This window comes from Solanum verrucosum, unplaced genomic scaffold (genome assembly GCF_900185275.1).
Source record: "Solanum verrucosum unplaced genomic scaffold, falcon-dt-bn FXZP01000261.1, whole genome shotgun sequence".
Classification (NCBI taxonomy): domain Eukaryota; kingdom Viridiplantae; phylum Streptophyta; class Magnoliopsida; order Solanales; family Solanaceae; genus Solanum; species Solanum verrucosum.
Genome location: NW_026019969.1, coordinates 7,143,366 through 7,166,065, shown reverse-complemented (window position 1 = coordinate 7,166,065; position 22,700 = coordinate 7,143,366). Strand labels below are relative to the sequence as shown.

General features: G+C 35.1%; 3 protein-coding genes across 6 annotated transcripts in view; 1 reads left to right on the top strand and 2 right to left on the bottom strand.

Moving 5' to 3' along the window:
- LOC125815804 (ADP-ribosylation factor 1) overlaps nt 1–22,700 on the top strand; it is a 168,810-nt gene that overhangs the window by 66,282 nt on the left and 79,828 nt on the right. The window lies entirely within an intron of this gene.
- Nucleotides 701–10,694, bottom strand: LOC125815795 (intermediate cleaving peptidase 55, mitochondrial). Its single transcript, XM_049495350.1, has 14 exons — nt 10,524–10,694; nt 10,100–10,174; nt 9,657–9,920; nt 9,359–9,451; nt 8,186–8,392; nt 7,308–7,411; nt 6,651–6,717; nt 6,431–6,538; nt 4,829–4,921; nt 4,154–4,238; nt 3,887–3,957; nt 1,789–1,844; nt 1,022–1,082; nt 701–836 (listed from the first exon to the last, which is right to left on the bottom strand). The coding sequence occupies exons 1-14, from the start codon at nt 10,578–10,580 to the stop codon at nt 729–731; spliced, it is 1,449 nt and encodes a 482-aa protein (XP_049351307.1). The 5' UTR covers nt 10,581–10,694; the 3' UTR covers nt 701–728.
- On the bottom strand, nt 11,845–19,505 carry LOC125815792 (rhodanese-like domain-containing protein 6). The gene is made up of 9 exons (XM_049495347.1): nt 19,241–19,505; nt 18,760–18,921; nt 17,333–17,441; nt 16,986–17,184; nt 16,076–16,157; nt 15,587–15,669; nt 15,036–15,168; nt 12,998–13,160; nt 11,845–12,637 (listed from the first exon to the last, which is right to left on the bottom strand). The coding sequence occupies exons 1-9, from the start codon at nt 19,424–19,426 to the stop codon at nt 11,901–11,903; spliced, it is 1,854 nt and encodes a 617-aa protein (XP_049351304.1). The 5' UTR covers nt 19,427–19,505; the 3' UTR covers nt 11,845–11,900.

Below are 22,700 nucleotides of genomic sequence, written 5' to 3'. Positions count from 1 at the left end.
AGGGGTAAGACGACTGCATACACACCTGACACCACCTCTCCAAACCCCGCTTATGAAATTACACAGAGTATGATATATTGGAAATGTGGATGAATATTTATTACTGTTACGTGCTTATAGCAGCAATAGGAATCTCTGCAATAGTCATTATGCATTATATTTAACCACAAACAACAACCAGCCTGACAATCTTACAATTATTATTTCTTGTTTCAATGTGGCATAGCTCTACTTAATAAAGGCAACTACCAACTCCACTCCATTTAATCTTCCTTTCCACCAAGGAAATAATTTCTTATCTCCGCTAACAATTCCAATAGAAGAGAACCAAAAATAGAATTTTGAGATCAAAAACGTTATTATCCTAAAGCAATATTATGAGGAAGAAATTACCAATTTTGGTATTTTGATCATTTATAAAACGAATCCCTAGTGTACATATTTAGAAGATATTGGACAGCAAAAATACAACACTACATGTCGAAGAAATGCTTCCAACTTCCAAATGAGCCTTCAACTTATTCTATAGAAGGAAAAGTCCATGCAATTGTTCTTACTAGCAAATTATACTGAACAAATAACATAAATTATTATTCAACAATTCAATTCTTGCTAGTAAAATAGAAATGGCTCTGGTAGAAAATAAACATGAACCACTTGGATTCTGGTGCTGCTATTTTTTTTAAAAAAATCGTAACTGTGTCGAGGCGTGGAGAATTAAAAGCAAACTAACTGTGAGCAGCTCCAGCTCCAGTGTCTGTTCCCCTTCCATTGGCAAAGTTGTTCAACAAGGACTCAAGGTGTTTAATTTCCTTTGGTATGGAAGCAGTAAGGACCTGTATCCAGAGAGGTAGAAAATTGGCATAAAGATTCATCGACCATCAGACCTTTACTCATAATGCCATAAAACCAACTTAATCTTTAGAGCGCTAATAATTAGTTTCGTACATAATCAAAGGGTCAGAGGAACCATATGGTTGCTTAGGCCTTAAAAGCAATTGAACAATTTCTGTCAACATACCTCATACCCCGATTCTGTAATAAGGACTTCATCTTCAATTCTTATGCCAATGCCACGGAACCTGATTGACAGAAGTGATTATAGATGATGAGATTTAAGTATACAGAAATGCAAGTAAAAGCACGATTTCTAAGAAAACAAGTGCGCCTTTTATTCCTTAGTGGGGGGCAAGAGAATAATCTAGCTCCTTAACTACAGATGAATCACCAGGCAACAGAAATTTAAATTTGACAGCTACTTAGTTCAAGTGAGCAATTATTCTTTCTCCCCAAGATTTACAACAAAGCAACCATTTTTCCTAGAACCGGACAACCTGAAAATGCCATTGCTACATGGAATATTTATTTCGAGGTGTGAAATCTTTTTTAAATCGTGCAAAAGAAATTTCGAATTAAAGGTTGCTGATACCAGTCGTGGTTGAACATAATTAGCCTTTAGTCATTCACTGAAACCCCAACCTAACTGGGACTCTTTTGTACAATTACTCAAAATGACTAATACTGCTACAGGTTACAACTCTAAGAACTTCACTGCAGTTGATTTGACCTACAGGATCTACCTGACCAACCTAGAAAATACATTGTCATATGATTCTCTACTTTTTATGCATAAAAGAGTAATTCTTCATTAATCCACCACAACACATTTTGGCAGATAGAACCAGTTCAATAAACTGAGAATCTCCAAGAAACTCGAGGAAGATCTAAGATACAGAAATCTGAATGCATGTCAAAAGGAACATCAATTTGATAAAGTAACAAGTATACCTTTCTGGACAATCAACCAATGAAGGGATGTATACTCCTGGTTCAATTGTGATGACCTACATATAGAAGTTCATGAAGATTGATTAGAGGTTCTTGCAGAAATCACAAGTAATTAGACGCTGACATCAGAAGGACTCATCTATTTTTGTGGTCAGTAATAATGTAGAAACCACCAGAGAGAGCAGGAGCTTACAAATGTCTAATGACCAGGCAATTTTATCCAAGACTATTTAGCTTTAATTTCATCTGATCATTTTGGGCTATATGCATCTGCTTCATCACTTTTAGAAGAAAGTGTAAAGCATGTCTCACAATTGGTCATGACTTTATCCAAATGCCAGATGTACAAACGCACAGAGGCAACACAGTATTCCAAGAGTCCGAGGTAAGAAAAACAAGAACAAGCACATATGACATAACTGCAGAACAATCCTAAGTTATGTGCTTAATCAAATATAAATGTAATACAGAATTAGCATATTTTTCCTCAGATATGATCACCAGGAATTATACAACGTAAGAACCTCTGAGTAGAATGTTCATGGTGCTTCTTTGTTCAAAACATAGTAGTTTCGAGAAAAGTTGAAAGACCAAAAAACACATGCACAGATTCAGATATCTCTGGCACTATAGACCTCAGACAAAGCATATATAACTTAAATCTACACCAACACCAATTAGTTGTATCATTGGAGTTGCAATCAGTAGTGTTGTATACAACATCCGACTTGATATATATTGCATATATTTTCTTGTCATATCAGACAGGTTGGGAGCACATTCCAATTTTCTATGATTCGATGAATGGCAGAAAGGAACGCAATGGGATAACTACTATTTTTTTCTACAAGCAAGCATGTTGGACGTTAAGTACATTTCACAAGAGTGAGGTACTTGTCATGAAATGGATTATACATAAAGTATAAGAACAGTTTGTACTGGCAACATGAAAACAAGATGGACGCGCTACTAAATTTTTTACTGCAATTGCATATAACATTACAATTCCCGCTGGAATAAACGTTCCTAGTGACTCAGAATGATAAGATATACAAGAAATTATTTTTAAGTGATAAAGAATAGACACACCAGGAAAGAAACCTTTATCACTAACAAAAATCAGATTGCATAGTAAGGGGTCTAGGAATTATTCATTTCAATTTAATCAATGAAAACAAACGTAGAGAGAAAAGCAAAAGATATTTTGATCAATCTGCTTGATTGAACCGTCAGAGACTTCAAAAATCATTATTAAGCAAATGCGTGCTACCCTGATGTAAGCAACCTTCTACCAACTTCATTTCTGAAATTTACTTTCTCCATTTAACTACTATAGAAGTGATGAAAATTAGAATGAGCTATCAATCCTTCTAATCTGAAAGAGAGATGGAAAATTGTCCCCGCCTGCATTTGGTGGACTGTGTGGGGAGAGAAAAACCATAGTTACTTTGAAGTTAAAATCATTAATTTTCAGGGACTGAAGATGAAATGTTTAGGGCTTTTCTTTTTTCGTGTGTAAACATAATTTAATGGAAGATTCATAATCTATTTTTGATGTACTAGATTCCTTATGAGAAGATTAAGGACTAGGAGCTTATTTTTTTGCTCATATTGGATGCAAATATGGAGGACTACACACCCTTTGTGTATTTTGTTATTAATTTACAGATATGTTACCTGTTTCAAAAAAAATAAATTAGAAGCTGCAATAGGACCAAAGAGGAGCATATGACAAAACCAGTACAGAAACTATGCATACATATCATCATGCAACTTCCTGTTGTAACCCTTCACATCTCTATAGAACTTTGACCATATGGCTCTTAAATCATAAGCATGGTTAGTGGGTTTATATTGTAATTCATTCAAGAATCAAGGAGAGAATGTCTGAATTATCCATTGGGAAAAACATATTGTAAATTGCTGAAAGAGAATGATGCAGTATGGCAAATCTCATTTGTTTCCAAATGAACAACTCACTGGAGTTCATTTGCAAAGAGGTTTTCAAAAGAAAGTCAACCAATTTATTTTGCTTACCTTGCACTTCCCCAATTATTTTCAGAAATCAAAGTAATCATCAGTAAGGGAGGAAACTTACTACACCAGGTTTCAGAGGTCGATCATATCCAATTGAAGAAGAATCATGAACGTCCATTCCTAGATAGTGACCTGGAAATATGAGACAATCCAAAGTTCATTCAGAGATGGTCGCAGTGGCACAAGCATTCACTTATCTTTTCAGCAAAAAAATCACAATAGGAATAGCAACTGAGAGGACAATCTGAAAGGGAGCAAGTATCTGCTGCTATTGCACATGCAGTGTTCTTATATCTGCAGCGGAAGACTAAGGGATTAAAGTAATAACCTATATTCGTAGGATTTAACAATGCATATCTTCGATCATTTTTTAGTATCCCAATCTCCTTGAATCCTCTTCGCAGCTTTTCTTCCTATCCCACATCAAAACAAAAAAAGCAAGAATGAGACCTTGGCACAGCTTAAAAGTATCTAAAGGAAATAGTATGCTGGTGTGGGACAATTACTCTCTACAGAATGTATATCATAACACCCTCAAATCTGGAACAGTACTAAGACCTTTTATAAGCTGCCCTAACAACAAACACAAAGAATGACCCTTATGTAAAAAAGCAAAACAATCATTTGCATTAACAAAGTAATGCTACCCGTCATTGAGAATCAGTTCCAAAGCACACTACATTAATTAGACACCTCTAACCAAAACCTTACAGGTTTACCTTTTACCAAAGCATTACCATTCATCATATATGGAGAAATACTATTTTCAAATCAAAGGAGAGGCAACCAAAAAGGCATCTGACCCTCTCCAACATCACTAAACTCAAAACCTTAAAAGGAATTAAACTTTAACCATATCTTCGAAAATACCATTAAGCCTCATTTCAGCGTAACTTGGCAATCAGGCAAAACACAAAATAAGAAAGAAAAGAATTAAATTCCTAATCCCCCCCAATCCCTGGAATATAAAACAAAAGAAGTTACAGATTAACTAAAAAAGTACCGAGTAGCGGTGTATTTCTCGGATGCTTGTGCCAGGTCTGCACAGCTCCACACATTCCTTGTTTGTCTCCAAAATAAGATCATAAAGTTCTTCCTGGAAGGAACAGATCAAGTCGTGGATCTTAACATCAAGTTCCAGACAATAAATATGTATAGAGATTATACCACAGAAAAGTTAGCAATCAAAAGCCATAACAAGGGAAGAATTTATTTCTCAAGCATAATCTGTAGCAAAGAAATAAAATCAAGATTTTGTTTTTTATTAAAGACGGATTTTATTATCATTCTCATTGTTCACATCCAGATCGATATCAGTATGGTCATCAAATATCTGGAATTAAGATTCTGAACTCATACCACCAATTGAAGTGCTGGAAATTAATATCTAGCTTTTGAAAACCTTTGATGTGTAGCAAGGATTCCAACACATTAGGATCGAGGTGGATAAGGCTTGGCGCCCAAGCATTGGATCCTAAGTGCTCAAATTTAGTGGCAGTCAATGGGCATATGAGGTGCAAATTCTCATGTGAGAAACACGACAGATTTCTTCTCTCCTAGGGTAATGGTGCTTCACACTTCAGAATTGGTGATAGACAATTAATGTTTATAATTTTGGAGGTAGACTGCAGTTGAGCAAAATAGACTAGCTGGACACCCAGACCAGGTAAAAAAATTGTTGTGGGGTGCTAGGTTAGGACTGGAGTAAAGAGTGTTCAGAAAAGGTGCCCATAGGGTACATCTACTACACATAGAAGGCAGAATCTCAGGCTCCAGACTGAGAAGATATACCTAGTTATTATGAGTGGTCTTCACTAAACTCAGAGCTCAGGATTGATGCAATGGGTGGAATGCACAGCCATTTTATATCTTCACCTGCATAAGATCCTCTTCATTACTACCCTTTATCTAAACAATTTTCAGCATCTTCACATAGGTTGGTTATGGATGTTGGTAAAACATGAATCCAGTTAAAAGACCATTACTGGAAGCTCTGAATATTTATCAGCAAGAAAACTCGATGTTAGAGAGCTTAACTGGTAAAGATAATAAAATGGTTAGAAAAAAATCTGGAATGTCTCTGTTATGGTTTAAGCAAAAATATGCTTTTCTTTTCAATTGACTAAGAAATTTGTTGAAAGAAGTTAACAAGTAGGGAGTTGCACTCTATTTTTCACCGGACCAAGGACTATCATATATTGACCTATGTAGTAAAGTACTTGACAACCATAATCTTGAAACATATGGAAATGTCAGTAGTTTGGACTTTCTAGATCAATGAAACTCTCCAATAGAGAAAGATGCAAAAGTTTACCAATCAAAAATAGAAAGATGCAATAGTATGGTATTCATCTGGAGGGTGAAGCAAGCTGCTAGGATACACTACCTGATGATTTTCATTATACTATTCGTCTTTCTAGATTTTTTTGGGTAGACTTTTGGGATTTCAATTGATGATCAGTGCATTCTTTCTGAAATGGGACGTTGTGTAGGACTTTGATCAGCTAATAGGGTTATTACACGCAGGACCAGGCTTTGAAGTGTGTGTGTGTGGGGTGGGGTGGGGTGGGGAGAGACTGAAGTAAATCAGGGATTCTATACTTACATGAACAGGAGAAAATTTGCCAAAGGGTGGCCAAGTACGAGTAAGATCACTGACATAACCGTGGAGCTCGCATCCAACATCCATCAAGACAAGGTTACCATCTTCAATCTGTTAAAACAACAAAGTCCCCATCTTCAATCTGTTAAAACAACAAATTAGATACTTGTATTCAATATGCTTGATATTCAAATCCAACTGCGTTTGAAGATACTAAACATACTTTCTGGTCATTACGAGAATAATGAATGACACTGCCATTAGGTCCGCCACCAACAACAGGGTTAAACCTGCGGAGCAGAAAGAGGAAAATGTATAATCCTTGAAACGATCTCAGCTAGAAGAATGACTAAAAAGGAAAACAGTCAGGAAAAAGTTGCTAGATTAGGAGAGGAGGAAGCAAAACAAGACGAAGTGGTGGAGAATAATCCCACACTGTATCTAGTGGACTATCTGGAGGGAGAGGAATGGAAGAAGCATTGAAGATAGATTCGACAACATTCAGAAAATCAAAGGGAGCTGAATAGCAACTTTCTACTTTTGGTGTAAAGAACATTGTATAGAAAATGCTGAACAGTTAGTAGATCCTTTAGGTTTACGGTAATTAATCTCTTGTTTTAGCTTGTTAACCTTTTTGGAGATCCCCAACATACATCAATGCTGAGGAATACAACATTACCAGTTTCAAAAACAAAACAAAAAACTATCAGAAACTCAGAGAATAGAAGAAAAAGAAAATCAATTGCATGTTTAGATACGAGGAAAATGCATTTTGATTCAATCTGCTGCAACCCATGTTAGACTAAAATACTTTTAAAAAATTGCAAGCTGCTCCCCTCTCTAAATACAAACTTCCAAACATAATACAAGAAAAACTTACGCCATTCTTTGGGCACCTCTAACTCTGCATTCATATTCGAATTTGGCTGACAGCATTCCTTCATCAGGAAACAACTTTGAGTACAACATGGTATGGATAAGCGCCTACCAAAAACATATACAATAGAACATCAAGAAACAAAAACTAACTTTTATACAGTATAAATAAGGACTGAACTAGTGACAGGGAAATATCAACACTCACATATAACACCCAACTATATTGCTAGACAACTGCATACAAGTTTCAGGAATAGGAAGAAACATTTTCCAGACCAGTCTCTCCTAAGCAAACATGCAAATCATGATTGTGAAATAGGATGAACGGATAGTACATACACATCTTTCTTTAAGCATGCCTAGAACTTCTGAACTACTAAACACCGAAGCACATTATCAAAGAAAGAATTGTACATGCAAGAACAAGTACGGACTCCAAATTTTTGGAATATTAAGAACAGTCTTCTATTAGACTAATGATCCTTTAATCTGTACATTTTTCCTTTTTTGAATAACTTCTGGATCTTCCGAATGTAGTATCTTCAACCTGAAGACACCTTCCTTGACATGAAAGAAAAAGAGGAAATAAAGGGAAATGCCTTATTTTTTACCTTTTAAAGAAAATTAGTCATACAACAAAATGACAAACATGTCACTTAAGATGCCATCAGCTGATATGCAAACAATGCTTTTTATAATTTTGAAACAAGCTCGGTCATTTCTCAATACCCTTGTGACATGTTAACTGCCTGAAGAGTATCAACTTCAGAAGAAGACAAATAAACATATGAAAGTTAAGTCAGATGTATGCTCTATCTATCCATCTCTGTAACTCAGATACGATTTTCCATGTGCAATCAGAAAAAGAACTACCATTACCTGACAAGCTATTGATGCAGAATCTCTCATCAATTTAAGCTCAGCTGGAGACTTCACCAGCCGGGCTTCGTGAGTGTAAACAGAGAAATCTTTTACTTTGCAATTGTTTACTGCTTTTCTATAGGCTTCTAGTTCCATGTAAGATGAAGTCGTTGTCTTCACATTATGGAACACAATGGAAGAACTTTCTATCATCCTGGAAAGCATCTGACAAGTCCAGCAAAAATTAGAGAAAAGAGAAATTGCAACATGGGAGCAACTAAAATAAAGTGACTACACTGAAGCCATGTACAGGAAAGACAGCTACGAAGGAAATAATTGGCATATTTCCCTTTCTGACATATAGTATATAGATAATCATGATATGTACATCACATCTTCATTTCCTGTACTTTTTTGTAAGGGAAGAGTTTATTGATGTTCCCGGATTTAAGCTCATATGGAATTGGTATATGATAAGTAGAGAATCTACCCATAATACGGTTCTCTACAAATAACACTCGGTCATATATACATCTTCCTTTCCTGTCCACTGTGTTGTCAATCTAAATACTAATTGTCATTACATGGTCTAAGAGGCAAACCTAACAGTCTAACAAAAAATATTCCCTCTGCCTAAATCATCCTAGTTTCCTTTTAGAAATCAGTGTCCACTCTCCTTAAAGCTAAGTGTTAACCTTCACTCTTCAATTTCATGCTCATAATATTATATTCTCAACCCATCCTAACATGATGCCTGCTTGATTTCAAATATTATGAGGAGAAGTTACATCCAGTGATAGGTCCCATCAAACATGAAGTTTTAGGTAAGGCAAGCCTAATTTCTATATATGCGAAAACTTTGACATTCTGTCCACTTTGTTCCAGCTATACCTTTTACACATATTAAGGAGGAAAACTACTTCTTTTCCAGGAAAGAAAAGAGAAAAAGGAATTTTGCACAGCAATCCATTCTAAGGATTTAGCAACAGTTAGAGTATCTATAAGACATCTTTATAGGTCCAATTCTCTAACAGTAAATTCCATAATCAAGAGGAAAGAAGATTATAGGGTTCCACAATAGAAGGGATGTTACTCTATGCCGTTTTACTTATCAATGTGAGAGGTATTTGCTTCTAACAAGAATCTCAAACTTATTTGCAGTTGTAGATACGATACTTCAAAAAAGTTTACCTCAGGCAATCTGCTAATGGGGTAAGCAAGGTCAGCCTTGAATATATCTAGAGCTGCATCAACTCCAGCCACCTCTCCTTGCCAAAGAACGTCCTAAAAATACTTTTTGACTTTAAAAATGGAAGAAATCTTTAACTTTCTACAATCTATACTAACCATAATACCATAGTAGCAGCTAAATCTAAAGAAAAAATATTACTCAAATTGAGATATTTGTTCTAGAAATAGGACAAAGCTCTCCTCTTATTAACAGCTTCCTGTCAACAAAAACAAGGCAAGTGAATGGTTCCTGAAGTACCTGGAGGCTTGGTTCTGGCATGAACATGCATAAACCACAGTCATGCCCTAGAACTGCTACACCACCAGGTTGTTGGCATCCAGTGATGTATAAATAGTCAGCATCCTGCCTAAAATTGTAAGGTACAACATCAGTCATCATTTTTGTGGGAGCAGCTGCAACAATAGCTAAACTATTCTCCGGAAGGAAGTCCAATAATTTCTTCCTTCTCTGCATATATTCTTCACTGGTAATGCCAGGAGTAATCTCCCCTTCCTTCATTAACTGCAGGCAATTACATAACGACATTTTACCGTTATTCCCAACAGAGTGTTCCAAAGAAAGGTGGGTACAAGAAAAGAAAACAAGAATTAAATTTTACTCAATCTTTATCTTTTGTTAATGTCAAAAGCCCTAATTCCATGTTACCAAGTATCAATGCTACATACGCAGTGTAGAATTACCTGAGGGTGAGTGGCAGGAGTTGGCTGCCCAGCATCATAAATTTTCTTGGTAGAATATGCACTGGTTTTGACTACCTATTATATCCAAATCATATTATATAAGCAGGAAACCAAAATAAATTGAATAATAAAAAGACTTGTTAAATTTAGACATCAGAAATCAACTTTAAACAAACAAAAAAAACCATAGTTTACCCAAGAAAGAGGGGAAATTCCACTCCATTACAAAAACTAAAGTACTCAAGATTAAAATTTGCGAACAGGTAAACGGGATGGAAGTTTTGAATATCTACATTAATTCAATGCCCACAAGAAATATGCAATATCTCAATATATGTACACTACTAAGTACTAACCCAAAAACAAGAATTGGAAGTGAAACAGACAAGGTTCTTAGGAAGAATAAAAGAAAAGATAAACAAACTTGATTAAGGAATCTTGAGGAGATTCTGTGAAGTGGGTTTCTTCGGAGAGCCTGCATGTTGTTTCTTTTTTCTTGTTTCTTGTTCTTGTTAGTCTTCTTGACTGGGGTACTAGGTCCAGAACTGGGGTTCCTTTGTTATGTGTTTCTTGACTTTTCTCCCTTTGGGGTTTAAGGTCCCTATGACTTCTTATATTTGTAGTAAGCGACCCGTTAAATATTTAATTATCTATTTCGTCCTAATATTTATGCTATTTCAGATTTGGCTCCCTTCTTTTTAGCGAAACAGCAGAAAACCCTCACGTTTACCTTCATCTCTAACATTTTAACCCTCATTTTCTTCTCTCTTTTTTCTTTTTTGGGAGGATATTTTTTATGGTTTAAGAGTCTGTTTGGCTAAGTGGCTAAAAAGTAAAAATGGTTTATTTTTGTTAAATAATTTTAAGAAAAGTATTTTTGAAACATATAAAATAATTTGTATTTGATTAATTCATTTAAAAAGTATTTCTCATGCATTTTCAATTTCCATCCCTTGGATAGATAGAGAGGGAGAGCAGAGCTTTTGGTTTTTTCATGTTGTCAAAGAGTTGAACAATGATTGTTTCGTGTTGTCAAAGATTTGAATAATGAAAAAGATGGTGAGTGACTGATCGAATTGATCAGGTCACGTAGGAACAAGGTTCAAGTCTACTGATCTGTTAGGATGCCTCAGTTGCATATCACTCACTTCCACTTGACACCTATCATAATGATAAACGGATGAATAAAATATATTTTTTAGAAAGAAAAAAAGAAAATTAATGAATAAGACGAATTGTAATGCTTATATAAGTTGTTTTTTAAAGTGCCAATATTTTTCTTTCTTATAAATTTGGCTAAAGGATGCAAAACTCAAAGATAAATGAGAGGATCTTGAGACAATTCGTTTGGTGTGAGGGATAAAAATATATAGTCCTAGAATAAAAGTTTGGTGTCTTGTTTGGTTGACATGTTTGGGATAACTTATTCCATCATTTATACCATAGTGATGGGATAAGTTATCCCAGGATAACTAACCCTAGGATAATTAATCCTGGGATAACTAATTCCAAACCAAAAGACCTAGTAGTATGCAAGTTAAGTACACATCACAGATTTGAATTCTGTTGAACACAAATTTGATATTTAAGTGGAGAAAAGTAAAGAAACAAGCCAATTATGCAAAAAAAAAAAAAGTTAAAATAATGGGCCAACTCCATGAATGAATTGATCTTGAGAACTAAATCACTTGAAACCACGGACTATGATTAATAGTTTACAAATTTTATAACATTTTAGTACAAGCTAAGCATAATCCCCAAATCTTTTACAGCAAAAGATGGTGTGCATCAAGGCTTTGACTTACATGAAACGTTTGAGGAATTCTTTTATCTGTTCTATATATGGAGGTCTTGTAGGAATTATATGACCAAAGTCATGTTCAATAACAACAGAGCAACCATTCTCAAACACAGAAGCAAGATGTCTACTAGCTTGGCTCTCTATCTGTCTATCTTTACCCTTGTCGTTGCCAAATATATGAAGTGAAGGAACATTGATTGAACCCTGCTGACAATTGTTCATATTAACAGCAAATCCGGAGCACAGAATTGCAAATCTGAATTCCATCTCTCCTCTTAGCTTCTGCTGATGTAGGCAAACTAAAGCGGCCATTGCAGCTCCTTGTGAAAATCCCAATATTCCATCGAAAGGGCCTGTTTTAGAATATAAGTCTTTTAAATATGCAATTGATTTGTCGAAACCTTCAGTTTGTTTCTGGTACTGAAGAGGATCAAATGGACTATCAGCTATCTTCCAATCAGAATCGTTCTCTCCCTTGTGATCAGGTGCAACTAACCATGAGAACTTTATACTGCAACTCTCTGAGGATGGACGGTTATTTTCCATTTCTGATGCAGAATCGCAGTTTCTACGAATTTGATAAATGAAAGACAATTCATGAGGTGCATCCACAAAAACAAGTTCAGCAATGCTCTTGAGTTTCTTGGCCAGCGATGCAGTTCTGCCTTTGAAACCAGAAGCATTCTGGCGGAAGCCATGAAGGCAAAGAATTCTCAGTTTTCGCAATGTCCTGGGTCCTGCAGTGTATTCCACTACATAATGTCAAGAGTTTGGAAACACCAAGCAGGAGAAAAGAAGTATTCTAAAAGCATATCCCTGAATTAGTTTTCCTAAATATGTGTGTGCTGGCAACAAAGTGTGGGACTCGAGAAACAATCATAAACACTGAGCCATGAGGAATAAAAGAAACATGACAATGTTAGATGGTGTACTATAGCAATTTTTCGATTATCAAACAGCACAGCTTAAATCAAAACTGATAGGGTGCAGCATATCTACTCTGCAATTTTTGGATAGTCATACAGCCATGCTTAGATTAAAGTTCAAAGAGTGCATGCAAAGCTGAACTCGGACAATACTAGACACCATAGTATTACCTGAAACCAAGGGAGATGGAGCAATTCTATCCGAGGTAGAGACAGCTTCAAGCTCCCTGACTTCTGATATTTCCACTGAGTTGTCAAACTCTGTTGCTGAAGTTAGCTGAATACACTGGCTGTTTTTCTGGCACAGTTCACAAACATAAGAAGAATCCTTCGCCTGCAAGACAGGAAACATTTACATAAGGAAGAGAGAAATGAAGAAAAGATGACAAAACAATCGAAAAGGAAATACACCTTATATCGCAAATTGAGCAAACAAAGCTGACTTTGAGACAAGACCATTATGTTACAGTAATAATGTAATACTTGGAACTTTGAATATTTGAAAAGGGTACATAGATGTTACATCAAACTCAAATACTTTAAAGCAATATTATTAAATTGATTTGATTTCATAAAAAGATAAAGCAGATGAGATGGAAAGGGACAGGGACAGGGAGGTAGCTGCAGTACTGGTAGCCCAAACCACAGATCAGGTCCTTCTAACTGAAAGGCAGATATCTAGTAGTTCGCCGGAAGTCCAGAAAAAGATAGAAGATATGATGGGCCTTGCTCATCAATTAATTGGAAGAATCAACCCAAAAGTACTTACTAGGTATGCATATCCATCATCAAGGTTTCTGATGGGAACCCAAAATTAATGCTAAAATTTCTCACCAGATAAGCCTAAAGGCAATACAAGCAACAATCATTAGTTGAGATCTAGCAGTTAACCATCTAAGAAAATGCTTCATGCACTCATCACTCCTATATACACACCATGCAATAACAGTTCAAGTACTGCACAAACATCCTGCAGCTAGTCTCTCCCCTTTATTTCTTTCTGCATCCATGTTTATCGATACTTTTATGGTATTCATTTTCACGTTGCATAATTTGTCGATGGCATAACAACAAAAGGACTATATGAAGAAAACTATTTTCTGTTTGTATCAACCAATCAACTAGTTTTCAATCTCAAGCTAGCTGGAATTAGCTAGATGAACCCTTAATATCTAACCCCCTATTCAGACCCCTTTCATTCCAACTCAAATACTTGTGTCATTAAAGGTAAATTAGAGACACACCTGCAGGGTAAGTAAACATCATGGGTCTGAATCCTTTCTGGTGAACCAAACCGAGTATTTAGGTGGAGAAAGATAGAGAGGAGGGGCTATTATCCCATGAGTTTCAAAACTGGAAATAACGGATTTCTTCGTTATGAAAAAAGTGTAAATTGGAGATTATCTAAAAGTGGAGGTTGAGAATCCTGGCAAATATTGGCCCTAATGTAACTATAATGACAACAATTAAGCCTAAATTCCAATATGCGGCACTGCATAGACAAATCCTTTCCTTTTATGTTCTAGTCTTCGTTAAAATTTTCCAAAAAATTGTAGGTCAGCTAAGACAACTTTCCTTCATTGACTTTACATGTAGCTCATACCCTTTTATCATTGTCAATCATGATAGTGTGGTACCACCAAGACATTGCATGTAGAGGTCTGTGTTGGACATGGCCAAATCATTTCATGCAACCTTCTCATTCTATCCTCTATATGTGCTTCTTGAGCTCATCGCCGGAATTAATGATTTCTAATTTTACCCAATCATGTATAACTGCGCATCTATCTTGACACTCACATTTCTAAGACATTCATTCCAATATAAAATTGATGGTCTCACAACCGTCTTACGAAACTTGCCTACCACTTTGTTACATCTCTTTCTGCCGCATAGCATTTCTATACCCTATTTGTGATTATTAATGATAGTGAAGAACATTCTGGCAGAAAGTATATCTCTAACAAGCAACTGAAACTGCCAGGTCAAGGTTTCTAGTTAAATAAAAAAGCAGGGAGTCAAAATATCTTCACACTTTATGAAGAGCTCCTGTGAGAGTCTAAGCAAATACAACTGAAACTCCTTCTCAAATTATCAAGTTCACAAGACAAGTATGCATTGAATTTTTGAGCCACCAAATAGTTTTAAGTACCCAATCAATCTAATGCAATCAAAAGATTGTAAGATCAATCTTCCTAGTGATACTTACCCGGCAATTATCACAGACTAATACAAGCATCCTACAGTACGTGCACCGGGTCCGTGACGAGTAATCATCAAAAGGAGAACTACAGAGAAGACAAGTACCCAAAATTCTTGAATCTGAGCTTCCAACTGAAACCCTGGCAAAATCAGAAAGAAGCAAGGCAAAACATTGAGAATGCCTCCAGTGAATGATGAATACTCTACAAAGGAAGTAAATGACACCCAGCACAGCACTTCTCAAAGAATATTATGGCAGGGATACTGATGCAGGAAAAAATAAGTTTCTGGTATTATGCATCTTTTGGAAATAAATAAATATATATAAAAGACCTCGGATCGAGTTAAAGAGCTATATATGCTTAATGTGCCAACATCAAGAGCTGCATTTTATTTTCTAGTATTTCCTCTGAGATTAAGTGCAGAGACACATATTTTGGACAGAGATGTTTCCTAGTATTAGTAAGGTTGTAATCACATCAGTGAGAATGCTGGATCAGTGAAACCAAGAATCTGACTAGGGCTTGACTAAGAAGCATGGAAATACAGTGATCATACCTGTGGTCAAAGACAAAATTCTTTCCTCGGAAAAAACCACCATCAGGAAATTGCTCCAGATATCGTTGTATCCCACCATAAAGCTGTGGAAAGCAAATACTTTGAATCAACACTCAACATCATTTAGTCCGTAAGCCAGATTTTACCCACATTACAAAGATCCTGATAATCATGAAATGGAATTTAAAACGGATCTGGTTGTTCTCCAAAAGAAATTCTTTAGAAAGCAAAACATGGATATTTCAAACACGTCCATCTAAGCATTATGAAATCTCGATCTTACCATGGTTTGCTTAAAAGATCAATTTCATGGTTTCAAAACAAAATTTTAAAAGGTTAACCATTGACATGAGGTTTCACATTCCAAATTCATCAGATAGCACGTAATAAAATATAAATCATAGTTCAGATGAACTTTCCAATGCCAGAGAAAGGCCCAACAATGTTAAACAACTGCACTAGAAGGATCTGGTTTTCATAACAGCTTACCTGGAAAACATTTTCAAAGCCGGCACCTTTAGACCTGATATAGGCTGATGCCATCTCGCATCTAATTCCTCCCGTACAGTACCTGAAAAACATCAACAGGCGATAAAAACCCAGATTCTCATACAACAGCAGGATGTAGATCATTATTAGAATGCAAGCAATCCATAGAGTGTTACATCTAACTCTGAATTACATGCATTTAACACAATATCCTCTGCAACTTCTCATCCACTCTTTTCCTTCCAAATCCTAATATTCCTAAAGAAATTTTCTATACTACCATTATAGCACATTGCATGCAAGTAATAGTTAAGCATCAATACAATGCTATTTAACATCTTAACTTTGAATTAAATGCCTGTTGCACTATCCAACATTTTTTACTCCTAATAGTCCTAACACTTTCCCATGCACCTAAATCTACAGATCGTAATGTATCATATAGCCATATCCAAGAAACAAAAGGGGAAAAACAATTTTTTTTTTTAAAAACAGTAAGAGGAATAAGCTGCAAGTTGTTGCAACTAGACAGCAGACACAATGTGTTCTATACATAATTGTTGAAGGGCACAGATCATCAACAAAAGGAAAGAAATTTTTAGTTCACTACTGCAAAATAAAGGCACAATGCCACAGATTTGAAGTTCAGAACAAATCATCTCCTGCAATGTAATATAAAGCCAAGGGGAGACTGGAAATTCGAAGGGAACAAACTAATGAAGCAGGATAGCTGCAACACTTTAACTGAGTAGAAGTAAACCCTGTACAGTTTCTCTCAATGTAAAATGCATAAGATAGCATCAAATAAAAATGCAAAATCAGAATAATGAACATAAGAGAAATAGTTCATGCAATTCATCAGAATTATAATCCACCCAACAATGATACAATGTTGTTGAACAACACTTACATGAGAATATTGTTCCCACACAACTTCTCAGAGTTGTTATCTATCCAAGAAGGAAGGTCACTGTACTGCCGGATTTCTGGATCCAAAGTCTCCACATTTGGAGTATAAAACTTCCCGATTCTAGTCTCATATAAATTCCTTGCATCAACAAGGACAGTTCCTTTATCGCTGCTTGAAATCAGTTTGTCTTGAGGGTTCCCTGGTAAAAAACAGAAAATTAAACAGCTACTAGAGAAATATGCAGATTCCTCCTACAAATCTCAATGTGAGAACATCAGAATAATCATAATTCATAGTTAACTTAAAAGCACATTGATTAAGCTTCATCAAAGAGGTGGAGCACAAACCAACATTGTGAAGGACAGAGTGGAATTCGGCCGCAGATAGATGCTTCCCCGCATTTGAAATATCAGGTGGTGAACTTGGAAGGGGACAGGAACTTAAAGTTACCAATTCCTGAGTGAGAAGGTGAGGTTAGCATCACTTGGAAAGAAAACGATCAAGAAAGTGATAAAGACAAACTTCACTACAAGTCAATTATTCAACAAAAATTTGCCAGATTTTCCTCTTCATATAAGAAAATTCAACACATTTTATTGTTATCAATAGATGCTTACTCAATTGCTTTTTTTATTTCAAAGTCTATGTGCTCTCTTATTAGCGTAGACAAAGTTCAACATCCCGATTACAGTTGGTTTCACTCCACATAGACAGTATATCCAAGATTTGCTGGCCATGTCAAATGGATAGCCGAAGCTAGCAGCATTTTGTTTTCTTTAGTAGACACCCAAATCAGGTATACCCTAATTGTTATTTTGGTTAGAAATATCAGCAATATCATGCGTACGTAGAAGATGCCAGTCGAAAACCAAGACCCACAACGGCATTTAAAAAATATAGGATCAAGACAGAGTAGTATCAAGATAGCCTATTTCCACATTGCTCCATTGGTATGCCCAAAGGGCTAGGCCAAAGGCAAGGATGAAATTTTGTGAAGTACGGATTAGGTGCAAGTGACAGGTTTGAATCCTGCTGCGAACAAAAGATATTTAAGTTGGAATTAGAGTAGAAGGGTCATAGTCCCCGGTATTTCAAAATCAATACCTTGCAGAGTGTGGTTGGACCCACAAAGTGGGCACAAGTGTGATTGCTCCGAGACATTGCTCCAATGGTTTGGCTTCACAAAGAAAGAATCATCTAAGGGTTTTGGAGGAGATTACTCTAGCTTCTTGAGATCCTATGTTACTTAGCAAGTTATATGGCTTGGGAAAAAAATCAATAGAGGTGTCAAGACTAATAGTTCAATGAATACATACAATAAACAAATTCATTGCAATTTTTGTTTTCTTTTTGGACATATCAAACTTCGTTATAGTTCAAATTTCTAATTGCTAAATTAGAAACATATGACTTAGGAGTTTATACGTTGTAGTAGAACTTCTACCCAAAAAGGTGGACTTTAAGTAAATAAAATTGTGAAATGCAACTGCGATGGTGCAAGTCAAGAACAGTGAGTACCAGGGTCAATGCCAATTGCCCACACATTCGCAGTAGCTTTAATTATATCATACAGAAAGTAGCAACCAAACTTCTATTTAAAGAAAAAGTAAAACCATGGGCAAGTTTTCATTCAACTAACTTACTAATTTGCTACTAATGAAAGCATTAAGTTCCATGAGTATGACCAAGTCTGACAACTAACCAGAATCAACCATATAACTTCGTCTGCAAATGAAAACATAAAAATAGAACAGGATGAAATCAGTAATCCAACCTTAACTATACGTATGGAGAGGGAAGTAAATCCACATTCCACGGCGACCCTATCATTTGATGGTTCATGGCAAGATGCAAGCTTAAAGTCTGTCCCTTCAAACAGACAATTCAACTTCACTGCAGCAATGTGCTCCTTCAAAGAAGATAACCTTCCCCCAACCTGCAGAAACCCACCTAATAGGTCAGAATCATTATACTTGGACACTCATCACACAAAAACATAGATGTTTCAAGTGCGTACTACTCCTTCTATCCCAAAAGAATGTTGGAGTTCGAAGTCCAATAAAATTTACTTATGTATAAACTACATAAGAGATGACAAAATATAAAGATTGTTCTGACTCTCCAAATATGGCTAGTAAGTATCAAACAAATTATGAAGTCTCTAATGCAATACAAATGATATGCAAAAAAATACAATTTTGAACAAATGGGGTCTTCATATTCCATTTAAATGATGGAAATGAGAGAGAAATTACAGTGACGTTGACGCCATTGTGAGAGAGGCGGACACGACCCAGGAGGGAAAGAAACTTGCAATTGGACTCATAGAAGTTGAATAGTGCTTCAAGATCGGGAATGGTGGCGTACTTGTAGTATAACAACACGCCGTAATCTTCTTCTTGCTGTTCTTGCTTTATTTCTTGATTCGCCATTGATGCCATAATTCTTTCTTGGAGATTTGCTTAAACCCTCTGTCCTTCTGATCCTGCAAACCCCTTCTTCTTTGGTTTAATTGCAAGTTAGCCCCTATATTTTGTTGTAATCTTGTATATATCTTTGGTTCGGGGGTTTACACTGCAAGGTAAGTATGAGATAGGAGTAATTATTAATATACATAGATGCCTTTATAATTACAACAATCTCATAATAGAGCTATTTTTATATTAGAAAGTGCGTTAAAACAAGAAGGGGTAACCTATCGGTGGCCCCTTAAATTTGGCACGAAATTTCACTTAGGCACCTTAAGTGGGCGATGTTCATTTTAGACACCTCATGTAGGGTCTCGCTAAGTCATTTTGACACTCTTTTGCCAATCAACAAAAATATATGAAGTGTGTGTATTACACTCGCGAATGACGTGTAAAGTGGCGAATTAAATGACGACATTTGTCAAAAACAATTGGTAGATAATGAATTTTGAGTAAAAATATAAAGTAACCAATGACTCAATGACACGTGGATTTTTGCCCAAATAATTTTTTTAAAACAAATTAAATCAATAAAATCCCCACATGACCCCCCCACCCCACCCCACCCCCAATTGTCTTCTCCAAAAACCCATACCCATTTGGAGAAACACCTGCCTCCCTCCCCGCCCCCCGCCCCACCCCACCCCCAATTGTCTTCTCCAAAAACCCTACCCATTTGCAGAAATTCCTGCCCCCCTCCCCGCCCCCCCCCCCCCCCGGCCTTCTCTAAATACCCCTACTTAAATATTTAATTCTTTCAAGAAAGAATCTCATGAATAATTTAATATTTAATCTTGAAATGGGTCTATTCCTAAATTTCTAAAATAGTTTCCAATCATTTTTCATCATTTTATTGTAACTATTTTTATTCACCATGTTGGATAGTTAAGTTTGCAAAAATGGTGGCTGAAAATGGGAAAGAAGAAGAAAAAAAATAATTAAAAAATCGACTAAATAGGTTTTTCATGCGCGCTCAACAAGTGTATTACACTCACTAAGCCATGTAAGCAAAAAGTGTCAAAATGACACATCGAGACCCTGCATGAGGTGTCTAAAATGAACATCGCCCACTTAAGGTGCCTAAATGAAATTTCGTGCCAAATTTAAGGGGCCACCGATGGGTTAGCCCAAACAAGAATAATGATTTTTCATTAAATAAGATATAAATTGATCATTATTTTATTCAATATCAATATTTTTCGAATAAATATTAATGTGTGTTAAATAAAAATGCCTTTAAATAATGTTACAGACTCTAACGTTTTCACAAAATATAAACTACGTGTTCCTTAATTTATCGATTATTTGATTGTCGTTGAATTATCCCACCAAAAAAAAAACATACTACTTTTTTTATAAATAAAAAAAATAGGCTTTCTCAATGTTTAAAAAATATAAATTAAAGTCAAGTTTGATGAATGTATATATTGATTTTTCAGTGACATGGGAGAATCTAAGACCATCTTCAAACGAAATTATGGAGATTAAAATTAACGTAGTCTGAATTTATTTTTACAATAGTGTTTGTCTTTCAACAACTTCTCTTTAAAATATTCCATGTCTCTGCTAAAATTTGATAATTATGTAAGTGTGTGATTCTTCATGTTTGTGCAGGTTGTTATTTTTATGTTAAGTACAAAGTATAGCACAATCTTAATTTTTCTTTTATATTTTGTTACTTATAACTCAATTAACAAGTTTATATATTAAATTCATCAGATTTTCTAATTATCACAAAATTATATATTAACTATGTATACATGAAATTTGATAAATTAAAAGAGCAATGAAAAAATTGCACACACTTATAACTCACACATATATATTGCAATAAAATGACCCAGTTGTAATTTTGCAAATGTGTAGCCCCAAAACAATATATGAAAAAATGAGCATTTTCTATTTTTCTTTTATTTTGCAATTATTCAAGTGGAAAAATAAAATGATTTTCCACTATTCTTTTCCAAGTTCGTATGCGTTCATATTTCAACTATAAAAAAATTGCAAATTCATAACAAAAAAAAATGCAACAGAAAAATCTTAAAATTTCTTCTCCAATTCTTTAATAGTATCAATCAAATTAATTTTGAAAAAAAAATGTTGCAACACATTTTTTTTTTATCTTTATATGTGAAGTACATTTACACCTTGTTTCGATGGTTGTTACCTATTGTATTTGTATTATATTGTTAGTTAAAATACAATGTTTATTTTGATTGTTATTTAAATTGTATTGTGTTGTATCATTAGATAACAATGAAAGACCTATTTTATGTAAGGATCGATTTGGTGTGATTGTGTCGTTACCTTAATATTTTATTTTCAATTTATCTTTATTAATTATTTAATATTATATTTCATCCTTTACCATACATTCTTAGAGTAGATCTATCACGTATCCTACTTTTCTCGTAGGTTTATCATTCAAATTATGGATTTGTGAAATTACGTAACGACGGAAAACAATACAACCTATCCGAACATTGTATTCATTAAAACAATACAATACAATATATTATGAAACAATACGTAACAATCATCCAAAACAAAGTGTTATAATAATGTATAAAATTGTATATAAAATGTATAATAATATTTATCAAAAACAATTTTTTAAAAAGGGGCAATAATATAAAGAGCAACTTTCACATCTAGCAAATACAAAATTCATATTTGTATGTTATGGCAAAGTTTGCATAATTGCGCTCCATAGCAAACATATATATGTATAATTCGTTATACATATACAAAAAAAACAGTTGTATAATTCGCTATACATATACAAAGAAGGCAATTGTATAATTCGTTATACATATACAAAAGAAAACAGTTGTATACAAAAGATCAATTGTATAATTTGTGTATGTATAAAACGAGAAAGAGAGAAAGACAAAAGAAAACTGCGCAGGGAAATTTTTGTATTGTATAATTATAAGTGTATAGGACGAAGATATATGTATTTGCATGTGTATATACAATTTTCTCTCGCTTTATACAAACAGAAGCACAATTTATACATTTCATTTCTGTTTGTATAAGCGAGAGAAGCGAGGGTGGTGAGCGAGATTTGGGAGAGTGGCGAGCGAGATCTGGGAGAGGGGAACGAAAATATATGTATATATACAATTTCCTCTCGCTTTATACAAACACAAACACATTTTATACATTTGTGTTTGTATAAAAGCGAGAGAGGCGAGCGAGACTGCCACCAAACGAGAGTGGCGAGCGAGATTCCACCAGGGAGAGT

Excerpts from the sequence above, each read along its gene's own strand:
- LOC125815792 (XM_049495347.1), bottom strand. The coding sequence starts at position 19,426 with ATGGCATCAATGGCGAATCAAGAAATAAAGCAAGAACAGCAAGAAGAA. Across the intron at positions 18,922-19,240 it reads ACAATGGCGTCAACGTCACT|GTTGGGGGAAGGTTATCTTC; the intron begins GTAATTTCTCTC and ends GGGTTTCTGCAG. Across the intron at positions 15,670-16,075 it reads GCTTTGAAAATGTTTTCCAG|CTTTATGGTGGGATACAACG; the intron begins GTAAGCTGTTAT and ends TGCTTTCCACAG.
- LOC125815795 (XM_049495350.1), bottom strand. The coding sequence starts at position 10,580 with ATGCAGGCTCTCCGAAGAAACCCACTTCACAGAATCTCCTCAAGATTC. Across the intron at positions 6,539-6,650 it reads ATTCTCGTAATGACCAGAAA|ATTGAAGATGGTAACCTTGT; the intron begins GTATGTTTAGTA and ends TTGTTTTAACAG. Across the intron at positions 4,239-4,828 it reads GAGAAATACACCGCTACTCG|GAAGAAAAGCTGCGAAGAGG; the intron begins GTACTTTTTTAG and ends GATGTGGGATAG.